General features: G+C 49.7%; 1 protein-coding gene across 8 annotated transcripts in view; it reads right to left on the bottom strand.

The window, feature by feature from the left end:
* The window catches only part of AZIN2 (antizyme inhibitor 2), a 50,043-nt gene extending 33,176 nt beyond the window's left edge, over positions 1 to 16,867 (bottom strand). The window contains exons 1-4 of one of the 8 annotated variants that reach the window (XR_006601588.1): positions 15,527 to 16,106; positions 5,941 to 6,061; positions 5,065 to 5,247; positions 3,368 to 3,541 (exon numbers count right to left, since the gene is read on the bottom strand). Coding sequence is in view for 5 of the 8 variants with exons in the window: in XM_045063417.1 (XP_044919352.1) it covers positions 3,368 to 3,541; positions 5,065 to 5,169 (279 nt within the window). In the remaining 3 variants the exon portion in view is untranslated. Of the gene's footprint in view, positions 1 to 3,367; positions 3,542 to 5,064; positions 5,248 to 5,935; positions 6,069 to 6,152; positions 6,290 to 15,526 lie in introns of those variants that run through there. The other 7 variants (XM_045063417.1, XM_013064256.2, NM_001293742.1 and 4 more) reach the window with 7 other exon arrangements.
* Between the last annotated feature and the right edge of the window lie 1,305 nt (positions 16,868 to 18,172).

The raw sequence follows: 18,172 nt of genomic DNA, 5'->3' as shown, positions 1-18,172 counted from the left end.
CTTCGAATAATTCAAAACGCATGTTTAAAATCAAGTGCTTACTGAGTCTTGGGGGATCGCTGGGAAGTGATGTACAGTTATTAGCCTGGATAAAGCACCATTGCCATGAATGGGTGACAAGTCCCAAGCCTTTGGATAAACCTGCAACTACTGTTTTAAGAAAGGAGTTTCCTATGGTTTCTGCTGGTACAGAAAAACACAACCTAGCCCCTTCCTCTAGCCTCCAGTCAATTTTTAAATACTTTAAAAAATCTTTGAAAGCCAAAACAACTATTAATTATTCTCGAGTGCCAATAGTAACAAGAAGCTGCACAAAAAGAAAGCAAAGTGCTTAAGTTGCTTTTTGTCATCTAAGATTTTTTTTTTTGTCTTACTGAAATGTTGCTAATGTAGATGCTAGAAGAAAAAGAATACTTTACAGTATTATGTTATGAAACCAATATACTCAGTGTTATATTCTGGCTTGAGGTTTGATTTGTTACTTTCTTTGAAAAGTGAATATGTTCTCTTTCATAGCCTATTGATGAACAGTCAGTACCAAAATTAATATTTTAGAGTATTATTCAAGTTAGAGGATCTTTTGAAAATATCTCTTATGATTTAATAGACTATAGTTGATATAGATTAAATACTAAGTCTTTGATTTCTATGTTGTTAATGCTATATTAAAACTATAAATGAACATAAAAATTATCATAAACTCTAAAAAACAAAACAAAACAAAACAAAAAAAAAGTTGGTAAGGAAGTTGGTAAGAGATTCCTCAGAGTAGTGAGAGTGGAAATGGGGGCGCATGGCTCAGATGTCGGGGTTAGAGGAAAGAGCCAGGTGCACACACACAAGCGGGTGTAGACAGCTCTGTTTGGCCATGGAGAGAGAGCACGGGACTACGCAGGAGGTGGTGAAGAGTCCCTGGAAGGCTTTTTAAGACGGGAGGATGCTGATAGAGACAGCAAGAAAAGGCAGAATGGGGGCAGGGGAGATGACATTAGGTCCTTGTGAAGGTGGGTGGGTGGACGAGAGCCCCATGCAAGGCATGGCCTGTGCCATTGACCTATCCATGGCATAATTACACCCAGCCCACCGCTCACACCAGATCCTAGGTCAATGTTGGCCAGGGGCATGGTGATGTTAAGTGTAGCCACTAATGATGGCCAACCAGAAGAGGGCAGTCTTGGCCTTTCAAGAAAAGCTGTGCTTCCCAGAGCCACCTCTCAGTAAGTGGGATCATCTCAACTGCAGGGAGGGAGCCATGGCCCCCTCTCGGCCCTGGGGCTTAGCAAAGGCAATCTCCTCACCAGCTGGGGCCCAGCTCTGCCATCCCCTTCCCAAGGACATGGATAGATACAGCAAGAGCTGGAGACCCCACACTACCACTGGCCACACTACACACGTGGCCACTCCCTAGTGAGTCACTCACGTCCTGCGCCCCCTTCCTGGTCTGTTAACTGCTTTCTCACAGGGCTATTGTCAGAATCAGGGTAGTAATAATTACCTCACAGGGTTGTTGCAAGAATAAAATGAGATAACGTACAGAAAACGCTTGGCAAAATGCCTGACAGGACAGAAGCCCTCAACAACAGAACGCACTTTTAACGTCCCTGTGGACTTCAAAGGCTAAGCCCTAACCCCCTCTAACTCTGCTCTTTGGAGGCCAGCTCTGAGGCCAGACGGTCAAGCACAGTGTCCCATCTCTCGGTTTCCAGATGCATAGGACCTGTCAGGGGGGTTGGCTCCTTTTCTTCACCCCTAGACCAAGAAGCCTGGAAAGGAGCCCCTTCCTCTTCTCCCAGAGCTGAACCCTGGCATGGCAGGCCTGCAGGGGGACGTCCGGGCTCTGCTACCAGCAAGCTGCGCACAGTTGGCCCCAGTCTCCTCCACTGTAGAATGGCGATCTCTCTCCTACTCTCCTCACAAGCTTGGCGCAAGACACGCATGAAGCTAGGTGTGCAAAGGAAGAGCTAATGCCAAGAGGTAGAGCTAATGCCAAGAGGTTTTGCGATGACGATAGGGAGAGAGACTCATCTATCACTCAGAGCATTAACATTGTCTTTGAGAAAAGACTTATTCTCACTCACCATCCCACCATGCTGCCCACCTCCTTCCCACCCAGAATCCCTCCACCCCTGTCACCCTGCCCAGGCTAGCTCTCCTCCTTTCTCCTCCAGAGTCCCTTTCTAGAATCCTCCTCCTCCTAACACCCAACCACACTGCCAGCCAGGATTTCAAACGAGTTCCCCTCAAAACAATCAATACTAACCATTAAAAAAACAACAGTAATGACAACCTCACAAAGCAACGCCCACCAGGTTTGTTCTCACCTCAGGGCCTTTACACTTGCTGTTCCCTCTGCCTGGAAGCACATCCCCTAGTTAACCACCTGGCTGGATCCTTTGCTTCCTTTGGGTCCGTATTTAAATTTCAGCAAAGCCTTCTCTGGCCAAGCTCCATGAAAGTACAATCTTCCTTCCTAACATTCCCTACTTCCCTTCCCCACTTTAACTTTCTCGCTAGCAATGACCACCTAAAACAACATAGATTTTCATCGTTTCACTTGTTTGTTTTTTAGAAAGCAAGTCCCATGAACAAGGGCCGTTTTTGTTTGGTTTGGTTTGTTCACTTGCTAAATCCCCGCCTGAAATGTGCCCTCTGGTAGGTGCTCAAAAAAGGTTTGCTGAATGACTAAATGTGTCCAGAGCGGTACTCTGAGAAACTTTATACACTTGAAGGCTGTCATCAGCTAAGGACAGGGAGAAAAGAGATGAGCAAAGAGTTCAACCCCCAGACGACAGAGCCTGTCTTACTCAACACTGGATTGCCAGCCCTAGTTACACACTGACCCGCACACTGCAGCCCGATGACAGGGAACGACACTAAGTAAGCAGAGTGAATCTAGAGAGAGCAGGCGGGGAATTCAGACAACAGTAGTCATCTCATTAGAAAGGCAGCAAAATTGGCAACACAACAGAATTCTCAAAGGACTAGTTGAGAAAAGGTACTGCCACACGTTACTAAGACTATAAAAGAAAAAAAAATGATAAGAAGGTATTTTTGTTTTGTTTTGTCTTGTTTTAATTAGAGGGATACCATGCAGAGCTCTAAGCCAAGAAGCCTGAAAATCTCCATGAATAAGGTGACTCACCTACACACACACACACACACACACACACACACACACACACGGGTTCCCATTGAGAACTTCCATGCTTGTTTCTCCCTGTTGAAGGGATGCTTCAAGCCCTCTTCCAAGTGGGTGGCCTGTCCCAGGGGGTAGGGGCCAATGGCAGCACTCCAGCCTCCTGTGTGCTGACCCGGCAGCAAGGGTCAGTAAGCAGTGGGGTTGGGGTGGGGGAGGATAGGGGCTCACCTTGTTGGCACAGCTGAAGCCCAGCCCCAGCTCAGCCAGGACCTTCAGCACACCTGGGCTGCTGTTGCACTTGACCGTGTAAAAGGGCCGGACTCGGGGCAGGCACTTCAGGAAGCAGAAGTGCTTCCTCACCACAGCACCCAGGTCGGCCACGAAGAAGGCAGCAACATCACCCTGTGCAAGAAGAGTGAATGTGAGACCCCCCTGCTTAGCTCCCTCCTGGTGCGTGCCATCTGCCATCCTCCCGGGGAACCTGACCCAGGCCCCACTCTGGCCACCAAGCCGCCCGGCTCTACCTCTTCCGGTCTCTGCAGAGAAGGCCGACTGCACTGGGGGTTCTGGGATCTGGCTCAAGTCCCCTTTTCCCCTCACTGCAGCTCCAGCCCCAGCTCCACACCTTCCGAGCTCTCGTTCCCATCATGCCCTTGGCGCAGAATACCCTTGCCCCCACTTGGATCTGGCAAATTCCCAGTCTACCTTCAAGATTCCCCTCACAGGCTACCTCCCCCGAAACAATAACGCCACTTTAGGGCTCTCGCTGCATGTAACACATGCTTTCAAAGTATCAGAGCTGTATATACATTCGTTTTCTCCAGAAAAAGATAGATTCTTTGCAGGCCAAAGCCCATGGCTTTCCACATGTAGGTGCCCACTGAAGCCTTGCATGAGTCCCACCTCCACTGCGACCCCTGCCTCTGAGCAATGGGTCACCACAGATTTGTTGAGGGCAAAACCTGTACGAGATTCCAGGTGAGAAAGCATTTACTTCAGCCCTCCCTGGAACAGTTTCCCTTTTACGCTACACTTTTTTACTGAAGCCCACTTGGTGTCTGGCGTGATGCTAAGGGACACAGGTGACCAGACAGGGCTCTGGCCCTGAAGGCGCTTGGGTCTTGAAGGCAACCAACCCTCTGAGCGAGGACAGGTCCGTTCAATAAATGTTCTCCCGGAGCTTCTCCACAACGCGGTGGAGGCCACAGAGAAGAGGAAATACAAAATCGGCCCGGGAGATTAGGACAAAGTGACACTGATGAGTAATGAGGAAGGACGGAAACAGGTAAGAGTGAGACAGCCTGGGAGAAAGGCATTCCAGGCAGAGAGAACAGCCTGGGCCGAGGGGCGATAACAGCACACAGCGTCATCAGGAAGCAGCAGTGGTTCGGCTGGGATCAAGCATGATCCGCTCTGGGCAAAGCCGGGCGGGTGCGGGGCTCCAAAGGCAGAACTCTGGCTTCACCTTGCAAGCAGTTGGGGACCGCCCAACAATTCTGAGTTTGAGCATGGCTGTGATGGGGTTGGGGGGTGGCTAGTGAGAGGAGGCAGGGAGATTAGTGGGCCCCTAGAGAGATGAGGTCTGAACTACAAAGCCAGGGCCCAGCAGAGCACCCCCGGGGGCAGGCTGGTGGTATAATGAGCTTGGTGGTGCCCTGGGGCGGGGGGGGGGGGGGGGCGAGCCAGACTCCCCTGTTTCTGACCTAGAGGGCGGGGTAGATGGTGGTGGTGCTGTTCATCAGGGCAGGGCAGGCAGGAAGGACAAAGTTTGGGGCAAAAACAAGGAAATGGGGGTCAAATGAGCCCATCTCGGGCAACAGCAAAGACTGAATGCCAAATATGAAGGAAGATGAGGACCCAAGGAGTCCTTCCAAGAAAGGCCGGCATGGGGAATAAGAGACCCAACCCAACTCCCCATCCCTCACCGCGGTGGCCTGTGAGGCCCCCAGAGTGAGCTCCTCCAACAGGTCTCGGGTGCTGAAGCCCTCCTCCACCATCACAAAGTCTGTTTCGCTCAAGTAGCCAGCCATGCCGAGGAGGAGGAGCCGTTTCGGGCTGGATGGAGCCGCTGCCCCGCCGCCCCGCCGCCTTAGAAAGTATGCAACACACTGCAGGGGAAGAGGGAGTAAAGTGAGTTGGCTCGCTGGAGGGCTGCCCTCCACTGTCCCTCTGACCTCCCCAAGCCGGGGGCTCCAGTCCTGTCACAACCCACCACCAGCTCAAGTCTGGAGAGCTTAGGCCTCCTGGGAAGGGTGGGGACGACCAGGAATCCCGGACTGGGACAAGGCATAACATGCCTAGATGTCACTGCCTCTCTGACCCTCAGTTTTCCCATCTGTAAAACGGATGGATCATTTTAGAGATCCTTTCTAGTTATGAAATTCGGGTTTTAGCAAAAAGGGAAAGGAGAGGGAGCAGGAAAGCCAAGAAGCTCAGGTGGGGAAGTTTTCAAGGGACCCCCCAGTTTTGACCACCCCAACTAAAGAGACTGGGGGTGGCCCCACTAAGGAGTGGCCCCACTAAGGAGTCTCAGCCCCAGAACAGGAGCTTAGGTTCGAGTCCCCCCTCAGCTCCGTGACCTTGGCTATGCCCTGTCACCTCTCCGAGCCTCAGTTTCACCGTTTGTAAATGGGGGGGGGGGGCTGGCGGGCAGGTCCTGACGTGCCAGGATTCTAAGCGTGCATGGGGCCACATGGTGGGTAGAGGTCGCGGGCTCCTGGGCGGGAACCGAAACCTGAGGTTCTGCCCGGGAGAGCCCTCCCGAGTGCAGGGCCAAGGACCCGCCCCCCACATCACCTTACCAAGCCCCGTCCTCCTTCGCGGGGGCCAGAGCCAGGCGCGCTGCTAGGGGGGGTCGCCGGTGACCTCGAAACTTGTGCAACACCCCAAGGAGGAGTGGCAGTTGCGGAGCCGAGGCCCCTGCTGAGAGGAGGCAAGGGGGCCGGGGGCAGGTCAGCACTGGAGCCGAGGGCGTCCGCCCCCGGAGGCTCCCCGAGCCACTCCCCGCACTCGCCTTAAAACGCATTTACACGGCTTCGGCCCATAGGTCTCCCCAGCGAGTGAATCGGATCCTCGGCGCCTCCGCTCGCCCGCTCCCCCCGGCTCGGGCCCCGCGGCCTGCGCCCCGCCCGCCCAGCAGCCACCGACCCCACACCCCGCCTGCCCCTGCCGCCTGCTTATATAAGCCCCGCCCAAGCCCCGCCCCTGACGCCCAGGCCCCGCCCCTCTCGGCCCCCTCCGTAGCCCGGGCAACCGGGTGCCGCCATCCCATTGGTCGATTCCGACATAAAGCATTCAGCTCTGCTACCCTGCTCCGCAAACCTGAGTAAGCGTCAATCCTCCCAGCCGGGCTGCACAGCTACCCCACACTGGGAAGTGGGAACTGCAGAGCCGCCACCTCAGAATCCGGAGCGCCTACACGCTGGGAAGCTTAGGTCTTGGATCATGGATCTTAGCGAGCGGGCAGGAAGCCGGGAGGTTATCTATTTGCTCTGGGAAATCTTCTCTGACTACCTCCTCTTGCGGGTGCCTCTCTCCTCTCCTCTTGGTGATCTCCTCATTTTATCCCTCAAAGCCTAGGTCAAATGTCATCTCCTTGTGTTACTTTTCTAATAAAATCCTTCTTAATTACCTCTCCCAGCATCTTCTCTGATTCCTCCAACTCAAAACCCAGCTTCAAAAACGTGACTTTCCCAGCTCAGGGCAATCGCTGCCTTCATCCCACCTTCTGAATCTGGCAAACTCCTACTCACTTTCAAATAAAATGTCTCCTCCAAGATGCATTCTCTGACTTCCTCTCAACTCAATGCATTTTTTTTTCCCTCTTCTACACCTGGCAAACTCCTGCTCACCTATCAAAATACAGTATAATGTGACCTTCCCTGTTGAGCGTCTATGACTTTCCTTGGCTGGAGGGACAATGGAACTCACAGCGGTTATATCTGTGTACACTCCTCACTCATCTGGCTCTTGTTACCTAGAGCATGAGAATCCTATTGTTGCTTTACACTTCTTGCTTGGTTACACTTCCCAGCTATTGTGTGATCTCCCAAGGGCAGGAAATGAGGGCCTGACTCCTCAAAAAGTATCCAGTGCCTGCTGTAAACAAGCGTGCCAAAGACGATTCAGTATCTGTGTTATTCAAAAACTGCTTCCAAAGTCCATCTGAAACAGTGATTGTACAAGTATAGCCAGGACATTCTTTTTTTTTTTTTTTAAGATTTTTTTTTATTTATTTGTCAGAGAGAGAGAGGGAGAGAGAGCGAGCACAGGCAGACAGAATGGCAGGCAGAGGCAGAGGGAGAAGCAGGCTCCCCGCCGAGCAAGGAGCCTGATGTGGGACTCGAACCCAGGACGCTGGGATCATGACCTGAGCCGAAGGCAGCTGCTTAACCAACTGAGCCACCCAGGCGTCCCTAGCCAGGACATTCTTATGAAGGAAAGAAGGGGGCACCTGGGTGGCTCAGTGGTTTAAAGCGTCTGCCTTCAGCTCCGGTCATGTTCCAAGGGTCCTGAGATCAAGCCCTGCATCGAGCCCTGCATCAGGCCCTCTGCTCAGCAGGGAGCCTGCTTCCCTTCCTCTTTCTGCCTGCCTCTCTGCCTACATATGATCTCTGTCTGTCAAATAAATAAATAAAATCTTTAAAAAAAAAAAAAAAAGGAAGGAAGGAAGGAAGGGAAAGAAAAGGAAAGGTAAGGAAAAAAAGGAAAAGAAAAGAAAAAAAGAGAGGACTTCTTAGACCAGATATCAAAATATTTTATAAGCTATAGTCTTTAAAACGTGTTGCTGAGCAGGAAGAGACAGCAGAACAGAACGGAGTCTAGAACAGTCTCATGCAGATTGTAGAATCTGATAGGTAATGGCAGCATTTCCAATCCATGGGGCCAAAGGGCTCTTTGGTCTAACATACGTGTGTTTATGTTCTCTGTCGGACTGTAGGCTTCTTGAAAGCCAGAGGCACTTCCTGTCCTGCTTCAGTACCTCCCTAGGGCATCATGCACAACCTAATTGGAAGGCATACATATGGTGTAGACCATGGGAGTATGGAGGAGCCATTTTCTGCTCCCTACCCAGCCTGACCACATGACTGCTGAGTATCCTTGGTTGGGTCATTCTGCTTCGACCAAGGTTCCCTTTGCCTAACTTGGTTTCCCCACTGTGAACTGAGAGGGTTCAAACTGAGTGAGTACTCTAGGCCCTTCTGCCTGGAACCGTCTTGCTCTCTATGCATTGCAGCAACCTTTCAGGGGCACTCCTCTTGACAGGATGGGTCATCGGCAGGTCCTTGCAGGTCTGTGCTCTGAGAGATTTGTAGTCATTTGCACCGTAAGATGAATTAGTGACTGAGGTCTTCCTGAGACTAAGCATCCAACTTAGCTATGGCAGAAACCTCAAAAGGAGCCCTCAAGAAAAGGTGACAGCAAGAGAAGGGTATGGACACTCCAACAAACTGGCTCTATTTTGTTTTAATTATTCATTGAGCTGGCTGTATTTGGATGCCATGGTCTAAGTCTGCCTCATAGCTCTTGTCATCACCTGGTACATGGTTAAGTGCACAGTGGGCCCATTCAGTCTTCTTACTGAATGAATCAAAAAAGGTAAGAAGGAACAAGCCCGAATCCACCCTATCCATTTGTAATTTGTCACGGGTTAGTAGTCAGAGCAGAAAAATCTGTATCCCTGGCTGGATACAGATAAGCTGTAGATTTATCTTTTTCCCTCCTGGGTATGTGATGTCACTGAATCTCCATGACAACCCTATGTCATAGGGGCTATAATTGTTCGCATTTTATAGATGACGAATCTGAAAACTCAGAGAAGTTCGGTAACCTGCCCAGGGTTACATCACGAGTAAAGGGGGAGCCCGGATTTAAACCCATCCATCCCAATTCAGCCTTTATGCTTTCCTGCCAACCAGTGCCTGAGCATTTGGGCCCCAGGTCACCAAACATCACCCAGTCATCCTGCTGGCATCCAGATGAGAGGCTGGTTGCTCCTCTTCTGCCAGGCTCCTGTACCACTATTATCCCTGCACAGCCCTCAGAAACATGTTGCTGAAGCAGGACAAAGAGCCTCTCTTCTCTGGCCAGGATCATGTCAGTCAATTTCAACCCATTCCTCCTAAACCAATCATAATTATAGTCACAACCACAGCAGAAATAAAAATGCCTTACATGTGTTGAGAACTGGAGAGTTTACAAAATACTTTCTGGTTCATCATTTTATGCAGGGTTCCCAATGCTTCACAGGATTGGACCTCAGTTCAATTTAGGCTTGGCTGAGGAAAATAAGAGGACAAAACTCCCAAAGCAGGATGTCTGGGTGGCTTAGTCAGTTAAGCATCTGCCTTCAGCTCAGGACATGATCCCAGAGTCCTGGGATCGAGTTCAGCATGGGGTGGGGGGCGTCCCTGCTCAGCAAGGAGCCTGCTTCTCCCTCTGCCTGCTGCTCCCCCTGCTTGTGCTCACTCTCTCTCTCTTCCTGACAAAGAAATAAATAAAATCTTTAAAAAAAATTTCTCGAGACCATGAACAAACACAGGTCTGTTCTGCTATACAACGTTGGAGGTGGGCAGTCAAGTCTGGTGTGGCAGCTCCACAAGGTCATCAGGAACCAAGGCTCCTCCCCTCTTCTAACTCTGCCATCCTCATCTCCTGGCTTCTGGCTTCATCGCCCAAAATGGCTGCAGGAGCATTGCCAGAGCTAACATTTAACCAGTAAGACCAACTGTTCGGTGCCCATCTCCCTGTGATTGTTCCCAACGTTAAGGACAAGCGCTGGATGGTGCGGTCACCAGGAAAGCTAGCTCCGGTTGCCATCACCAAATCGCACATTTGTTAACTTCCTAGGGCTGCTGTACCAAAGTACCAAAGACTGGGTGGCTTAAGACAACCGACATTTGTTGTCACAGTTCTGGAGGCCGGAAGTCCCAAATCAAGGTGTGCCAAATGGGCCGTGCCCTGCTCTCTCTCTGATGGTCCTAGGGGAGACTCTTCCCCTGCTCGCACAACTGTCTTCTCACTGTGCTTCTTCACACCATCTTCCTGTGTCTGTATCTGATTCTGTGTCCAAATTTCCCGTTTTAATAAGGACTCCAGTCATATTGGGTAAGGACCCACCCAAATGACCTCATTTTAACTTGATTTACTTATGTAAAGACCTTATTTTCTTTCTTTTTTTTTTTAAGATTTCATTTAAAAAATAATAATAAGATTTTATTTATTTGGGGCACCTGGGTGGCTCAATAGATTAAGTGTCTGCCTTTGACTCAGGTCGTGATCCCAGAGTCCTAGGAAAGAGTCCCACATTGGGCTCCCTGCCCAGCTGGGCATCTGCTTCTCTCTCTGCCCGTCCCCCCCATGCTCACTCTCTAACTCTTTTTTTCTCCCCCCAAAATAAATGAATAAATAAATAAATATTTTTTATTAAAAATTATTTTATAATTATTATTTTTTATTAAAAATATTTTATTTATTTAAGAGAAACAGAGCAAGAGGTAGAATACCGGCAGGGAGGAAGGGCCAGGGGAGAGGCAGAGGAAGAGGGAGACACAGGCTCCCCCCGGCTGAGCAGGGAGCCTGATGGACTGGATCCCAGAACCCTGGGATCATGACCTAAGCCGAAGGCAGATACTTAACTGACTGGACCGCACAGGGGTCCCTATTAGTCCCATTTTACAAATGAGAAAATTGGGGTTAAATCCTTTGTCTAAGGTCACACAGCTAGTGAGTAATAGAGCTGGGACTTAACTCTGGTCTGGCAAACTTGATGCCTATAAGACAGGCCCTGGGAATGGGGCAGGAAGCCAGAACAAAGAAGATGAAGACCAGGTCAAGAGCAAACGACAGGAGACCCAAGAAAATCTGGAACTGAGAGTCAGATGCAAGCTGACCTGGCAGAAAGGGCATGAATGGCAAATTCCCAGGAGGCATCAGTGAGATGGAGACTTTGAAGCAACCAGAAGCTGGAAGCAGCCTTCGGCATCGCAAGAGCAGAACTGTCTTCAAGTTCGGGATGGAAACCAGTAATACCAGTAGCCACCATGGATTGAGCGTACTACAGGCCCCAGGCATGGTAGTATGCATTAATGATAACATGGCCAGAGTACTTGCCATCACGTGGCCTTGTTGTAAGATGGATATAACCCCTAACCTCACAGCCGCCTGATGCAGTGTGTGCCGTGGGTATTAGAGGGGAGGCAACACGAAGGAGAGGCTAATCTCAAGGACCCAAAACAAGCATGAGGCACCACCAGGCTACATACATTTCCTCCATCCTCACAACAAGGCCTGCAAAGTGAGAATTACTACCCTCATTTCACAGTGGAGGAATTTGAAACCCAGAGAGGCCAAGTGATTTTCCCAAGACCACACAGCAGGCAGACGGCAGAGTCTGGACTCCACCTCAAGGCTCTACAGTGAGGAAATTAGAACCATGGAGCCCAGGGTCATGTGGGAGCAGACGTTGGCCCCCATCCGTGGGAACCCAGAATTCTAGTTATGAGTGAGGTGTCCATATCCCCTGACACAGAGGCAAGTGGGACAGAGGCCCAGGGCGAGGCACTGCGGAGGCGAGGTTCGAGTGTGGTGACTGCCTGTGGGATTATCGTCACACCCCTTCCCTAGACGAATGAGGTGCTGAGATGCTGAATTTGGTAGTTTGGATCTCTTTATGTTTATTTTCACTCTCTTTCAGGCTGAACAGAAATGTGAAAAAATAGTAATAGTGTGTGACAATTAAGGAATTCACACACCCTCTCTCAAGCCGGACCTGAGTCATTTCTGACAAATGTGATAGGAAAACAACAATAACCAAATAAAACTACTCAGGGGAAAATTCTTTCTCCAGCTGCCATCCCTGGAGCCACTGGGAGGGGATGGAAAATGCTGTGGCCTCTCCCACCTTCTCCAGCAGCTCTCAGATAGGAGCAGATGCCTCAGCTTCACCCCAGAGTTTCATTTCGGAAAGTCAGGAGAAGGCTTGACAATATGTATTCCTGACAAGTTCCCAGGGCATACTGAGGCTGCTGGCCCAGGGACCACACTTTGAGAACACCTGCTTCAGTGAACTTGAGGCACAGCCTGCAAAGAGGTCAAAGCTGAGTACTCTTCTTTTTTTCTTTTTTTTTTTTTTTAAGATTTTATTTATTTATTTGACAGAGAGAGATCACAAGTAGACAGAGAAGCAGGCAGAGAGAGAGGAAGGGAAGCAGGCTCACTGATGAGCAGAGAGTCTGATGAGGGGCTCGATCCCAGGACCCTGAGATCATGACCTGAGCCGAAGGCAGCAGCTTAACCCACTGAGTCACCCAGGCACCCAAGGCTGAGTACTCTTAAAAGAAGGGCATCAGGTTCTCATCCCCAGCTGTAGAATGGGGCAAAAACCATCCTGGGCTGAACGGTTGTACCATCTCTAAACAACAAGAGAACACATTTCAGGGGTGGATAAGCTTAGGTCCACTTCCTGGCTGTATGACCTTGGCAAACTTACTTATCCTGCGTGAACCCTCCCTTTATTCATCTGTGACCTGGGCACAAGCATGCCTACCTCCTAGAACAGGTGTAAGGAATTCACGAGGATGTAAAAGCTTTTGCCTAGTGCCTGGCACATACATTCACAAATGCATTCTAAATGGTAGCAATTAATATTATTACCCCGAGCCAGGGGTGCAGGAGGTCAGAAGAGAAAATCTGGAAATGTATCAGAAGGACCCTGCTGGGGCAGCGTGGGAGAAGCAGCTCCACAGGGAGCTTTGTCTGGGGACATGGGCTAAGGGACACCTACCAGGGGTCAGAGGCTCAGGGAGAGTCAGCCCAGTGTGAGTCAGCCCAAGAAATTGGAACCGAGGCCCATCATGCCAGCCTGAGGCAAGCTGGGCCTCTTTCTAAATTACCGTAGTAGTCATGTTCTCCTCTGGAAAACTGCTCACTCACCCCCAGGCAGAGTGGAACCAGGCGGCCATGTCATACTTCAGGGCGCTCTGTTCCCCTCCCCCACTGCTGACTAAACATCCCCACATCCTTAGGCCTCCAGTGAACGCACCAATCAGAGACATGGAGACTGTGCTCAGGTGATAGGTCAGAGTCAGGGTCAATGGAATCTACTCTAGAGGGAGCCAAAGGCTTCTACTCACACCTCGAGTCTGGGAGATACTCTGGGTCCTTTGGGTAGGCTCCTTCACAGAGGTCACATAGCAGTCCTTGATGACATGGACACCAGGCTTCTTGCCCTTGAAAGGCACAGTGTCACTTCCTCTGCATTCTGTTGGCTAAAGTGGGTCATGGAGCTGTCCCAGATTCAGCGTGGGATGCGGCTGGTTCCTCGGGGCTGTCTTGGGAGCCTAGCTGCCCCAAAAGCCATCCAGTCTCTGTACTGCCCACTGCCCTGACTCTGAGTCGTGCTTGTCATCTCTAGCCTGGAGGTCTGCAATTATTTTCCAAGTAATCCCCCTGTACTACTCTTCCCTCCTGTCAATCTAGTCCCCACACAGCCCCCAGCATGTTATTAAAATGCAAATAATGTCAAAATGCAAATTAAGTCAGGGTCAGATTTCTCTGTTGCTAGTGGGATCAAGTCCCCTATCCTTGACAACACCTGCGAGGACCTCCGTGAGGGACCCAGCTCCAGCCTCCTCTCTGCCCAGCTCCTCACTCTCCCTGCCACCACCATGGCCACTGTCCCATAGCTCCTCCAAACCGCTTCGCCCATTCCTTTCCTGGGGCCTTCGTGTTTGCTGGCCCCTCTGCCTGGAACACTTTCCCACCTCTTCACCTGCCCCATTGCTACTCATCCTCTGGGTTTCTGCATAAATGTCCTTTCCTCAGAGAGGCTGTGCCCGACACCTGGAAGCAGTCAACACATTTTTTTTGTTTTTGAGAGTAAGAAAAAATCCCACTCACACCGGCTCAAGCAAAAAGTAAATTTCTTTTTGCCTCGTGCACCGAAGCCACTGGAGGGCAAAACGTTCAGGTGCAGACTTTGCTTTGGGTCTCAGCTCTGCCTTCTTCAGGACTGGTTTCCTCCCCAGGTGGGCTCTTACCCCACCACCAGCCCTGGACCCCAGAATTGTCTCCTCAGCCCTGTCTTTGATTGGCCGGGCCTGGGTCTAGAGCTACTCCTCTCCCCCAGATAGGAGATGGAATCAATATGGAAGGAGACTGGGGAGAGGGTACTTCCCCAAAGGAAAAATAGGGTGTTGTTACCTAAAGAAGAGGGATGCAGGGGTGCCTGGGTGGCTCAGTGAGTTAAGCCTCTGCCTTCGGCTCAGGTTATGGTCTCAAGGTCCTGGGATCAAGCCCCGCATCAGGGCTCTCTGCTCAGCAGGGAGCCTGCTTCCCTTCCTCTCTCTCTCTCTGCCTGCCTCTCTGCCTACTTGTGATCTCTGTCAAATGAATAAATAAAATCTTTAAAAAAAAAAAAAAAAGAAGAAGAGGGATGCATCCTAGGCCAGTAAAAACCACCAATGCACTCCCTTTCTCCCTTTGTGGGTACTCTGTTCACTTCATACATTCGGGCACTTTCTCTCTCTCTCTTTCTCTCTTTTTTAAGTAATTAAGTTATTTTTAAGTAATCTCTACACCCAGCATGATGCTTGAACTCACAACCCGGAGAGCAAGAGTCAGGCGCTCCACTGACAAAACCAGTGGGGTGCCCTTCGGGCAGTCTTGCCTTAGGATCCTCCCACAGGCTGCTCCCTCTTCCTAAGATGCTTTTCTTCTTCTTTTTTTAGGAATATAAATCCTTTAAGGCTCCTGGGTGCCTCAGTCAGTTCAGCATCTGCCTTTGCCTCAGGTTATGATCCCAAGGTCCTGGGATGGAGTCCCCACCAGGCTCCCTGCTCAGCGAGGATCCTGCTTCTCTCTCCCTCTGCTGCTTTCTCTCTTTCTCTCTCTCAGGCAAATAAATAAAATGAAATCTTTAAAAGAAAAAAAAAGAATAGAAATTTTTCAAAACAGTATTTTATTTTGAAAATTCATACAGAAAATTTCTAAAAATAATATATACCCTTCACCCAGATTCCCCAAATATTAACATTTTGACATTATTTGTATCTTTCTTTTTCTATGTGTACATGTATATTTATACAAGTGTGAATATACATGCATATTGTGTATCTATATCTATGTGTCCCTGTAATTTAATTTTCTGAACTGTGTGAGAGTAAATTGTAGACATAATTTCCCTTTACCCATAATACATCAGTGTGTGTTTTGCCAGGAATGTGCTTTGTCCGGATGTCCATATAACTCACTTGGATGTGGCACACCTCACCTTCTTCAAGTCTTTGATCCAAAGAAACCTCCTTGTCGCGAGCAAAACCCCTGCATCCCGCCAGGAGGTCGCAACGTGTAAAGAGGAGATAGAGAGATGGATATGATGTAACTCACTTGATCTTTATTGGGACGAGGTCCGCACCACTATCATGGCCCGGTCATGGTCCGCTGACGTTGTCACGGAGAAGGAGACGTCGCCTCACAATCTAGACAGAGAGGTCACCGCAGAAGTTGAGACTGAGAACCAGCAAGTGGTCGGCAACGAAACTGTCGGGGCGTCGGTAGCACCGGCGATGATGTCCTCCCGACAGGGAACTCGCTTCACCTCAGTCCAACCCGATGCCTCTTTATATACTGTGCTAAGTCTCCTTCATAAACATATTACATCACTTGTTTTCCTTATGCTTACACACCAAAAACATACACACGTCGTAAACATGTTTTGGTCTACGATATTTCGCACAAGTTAAAATATTTACAACTTGTTACTCCGCGCTAATCTTATCACTACACGCATATGGTCTAGGCTTACTTGCTATGTGGTATTTGCTATGAGGTTAGTTTGTTATCACTACACGCATATGGTCCAGGCTTACTTGTTATGTGGTTAGTTTGCAATTTGTTCCTGTTTTTCATTTAATAGGGGTTTGCACTTACTAAATATTATTTATTTATTCATTCATTTATTTATTACACTTTATTTATTAAAGGTTCGTACTCACTACACTCCTCAAGGAGGCTGACCCAATCCACCTTGAAAAGACATCAACCCACGCCCTCCATATGCAGTTTTCATTCTCAGGTCTTAGCCCCTCTTTAATTTTTCTTCTTTTACACCTTTCACTTTCTAGGTTAGTTGGAATTTATATATTGTCTATGTATTGTAAACTTTATAAGGACAAGGATCTTGTGTTCACTGAAATAACCCATGCTCCTAAAACAGTACTTAGCAGATAGCAGACCGTCAATAAATACTTAGGGAATTAACAAATGAATGAATGAATGAATGAATGACTAGGGCAACCTAACATCACAGCAAATGAGTAACAGTGCTTTTCAGCAGGTCCTGCCACAAGCCAGGCGCTGTTCTCAGAGATGTTCTGTGATGTCCACTGGGGCTGCTGAGGCTCTCAGTGGGACCATCTGTGATGCTGGTTCCATAGCCCCTGGCCATTGTAGACTTGACCCAAGACAAAATTAGCAAATCTCAATTTTGCCATTGTTACCTTTGACTTCCCTTTTTCTCTCATTCCCCTCCCCCAAAGCCATTACCCTGTTATGCTTCTCCCACAAGGTGACAATTCCCCTCTGTGTGACAGAGGCAGGGCAGTGCAGTAGAAAGAGCCCTGGGCTGCTGGAGTCCTTGGAAGAGTCGCTTCCCTTTCTGGATCTCAGTCCCCTGCTCTCCGTGATTCCCGTGATCTCTGAGATTCCTGGCTCTGGAATATGACCATCACCACCACCCCCCTCCCATCCCCCACCCCAAGCTCTTTATATCATCGGTCTGGGGAATCTGGGTTGATATTGTGGCCTTTTCTCTGATGGAGGAATGCGCAGGGGATTTCTCTCCCAGAGAACAGATAAGAAAAGTATTTTCAGGTCTAGGGTTGCTTCCTGGCCTCTCAGTGGGGGAACTAGACAAATCCAAATGGAAGTCTAAAGCAGCCACGCCCTAGTAGCTCTAGGATCCAAGGCAGGTGGCTTCAGGGTCTCTGTTTCCTCCACTGTAAAATAGATTCAGGAATATCTGATATGGTGGGAAGAATAAATTAAAAGATGCACGCCAGGCGCTTTGCATATCACCTGTCACATAAGAAGTGTTCCAAAAATAGTAGCTGTGATTCGCTTCTGAGGCCTGTGTGGATTCCTGCAGGTAGACCTGGGCATGAGGCCGGGGGGTGCGGGCGAGGGATGGAGGAACATTTCTGGAGTCTTCTCCCCACAGCAGTTGCAGGCTGGGTGCCGTGTGCAGCTGTTTCGGAGCTGGGGCCGGGGGTAGATGCCGTGGCTATGTTGGAGACACCCATTCCTGATGTCTAGACAGAGCTCCAGGCCGCTCATCTCCCTGTTCCAGACACTGAGCCCAGAAGTCTGAGTCATAGAAAGCACTTGGAGGTCCTCTGGAAAGCCAGCTGGGCCAAGCACACTTAGAAGCTGTTCTCCCCACATGTTCAGTTTACTGAAATATTGTATTCATCACTTAGAGCTCCCGAACAAATAATTCCCGAAATGTAATGGCTTAAAGCACTAAGCATTTATCATCCCACACAACTTCTGAGAGGCAGAATCGGAAGGCTGCTTAGCTGGGGGACCCTGGATCAAGGTCTCTCATGAGTTTGTGATCAAGCAGCAAGCCAAGGCTGCAGACACCTGAAGGCTTTGACTGGGACTGAAGGACCCACTTCCCGCAAGCTCGCTCACACGGCTCTTGGCAGGCGGCTTCGGTTCCTCTGCTACACGCCCTTCTCCATAGGGATGCTCAGCACAGGGCCTCTTCTAGAACAAGCCATATGAGGAGAGAGAGAGACTAAGATGGAACAGCAGCGTCTTCTGTAGCCTAATCTCAGCAGGGACTCACCATCCTTTCTGCCATATTCTATGAGCCACGGAGACCAACCTGACGCCATCCAAGGAATGGGGTTTGCCCTCGGGCGTGCACACTGGGAGGCAGGGGTCCCGGGGCCTATTTTGAATGCTGCCCATCACAGGTATGATCTACATATGATGAAATTCACAGATCTTAGGTGAACCCCTCAGCTG

Source organism: Mustela putorius, unplaced genomic scaffold (genome assembly GCF_011764305.1).
Source record: "Mustela putorius furo isolate JIRA1106 unplaced genomic scaffold, ASM1176430v1.1 tig00003853_pilon_pilon_pilon, whole genome shotgun sequence".
Classification (NCBI taxonomy): domain Eukaryota; kingdom Metazoa; phylum Chordata; class Mammalia; order Carnivora; family Mustelidae; genus Mustela; species Mustela putorius.
This window is presented reverse-complemented; position numbering and strand designations above follow the sequence as displayed.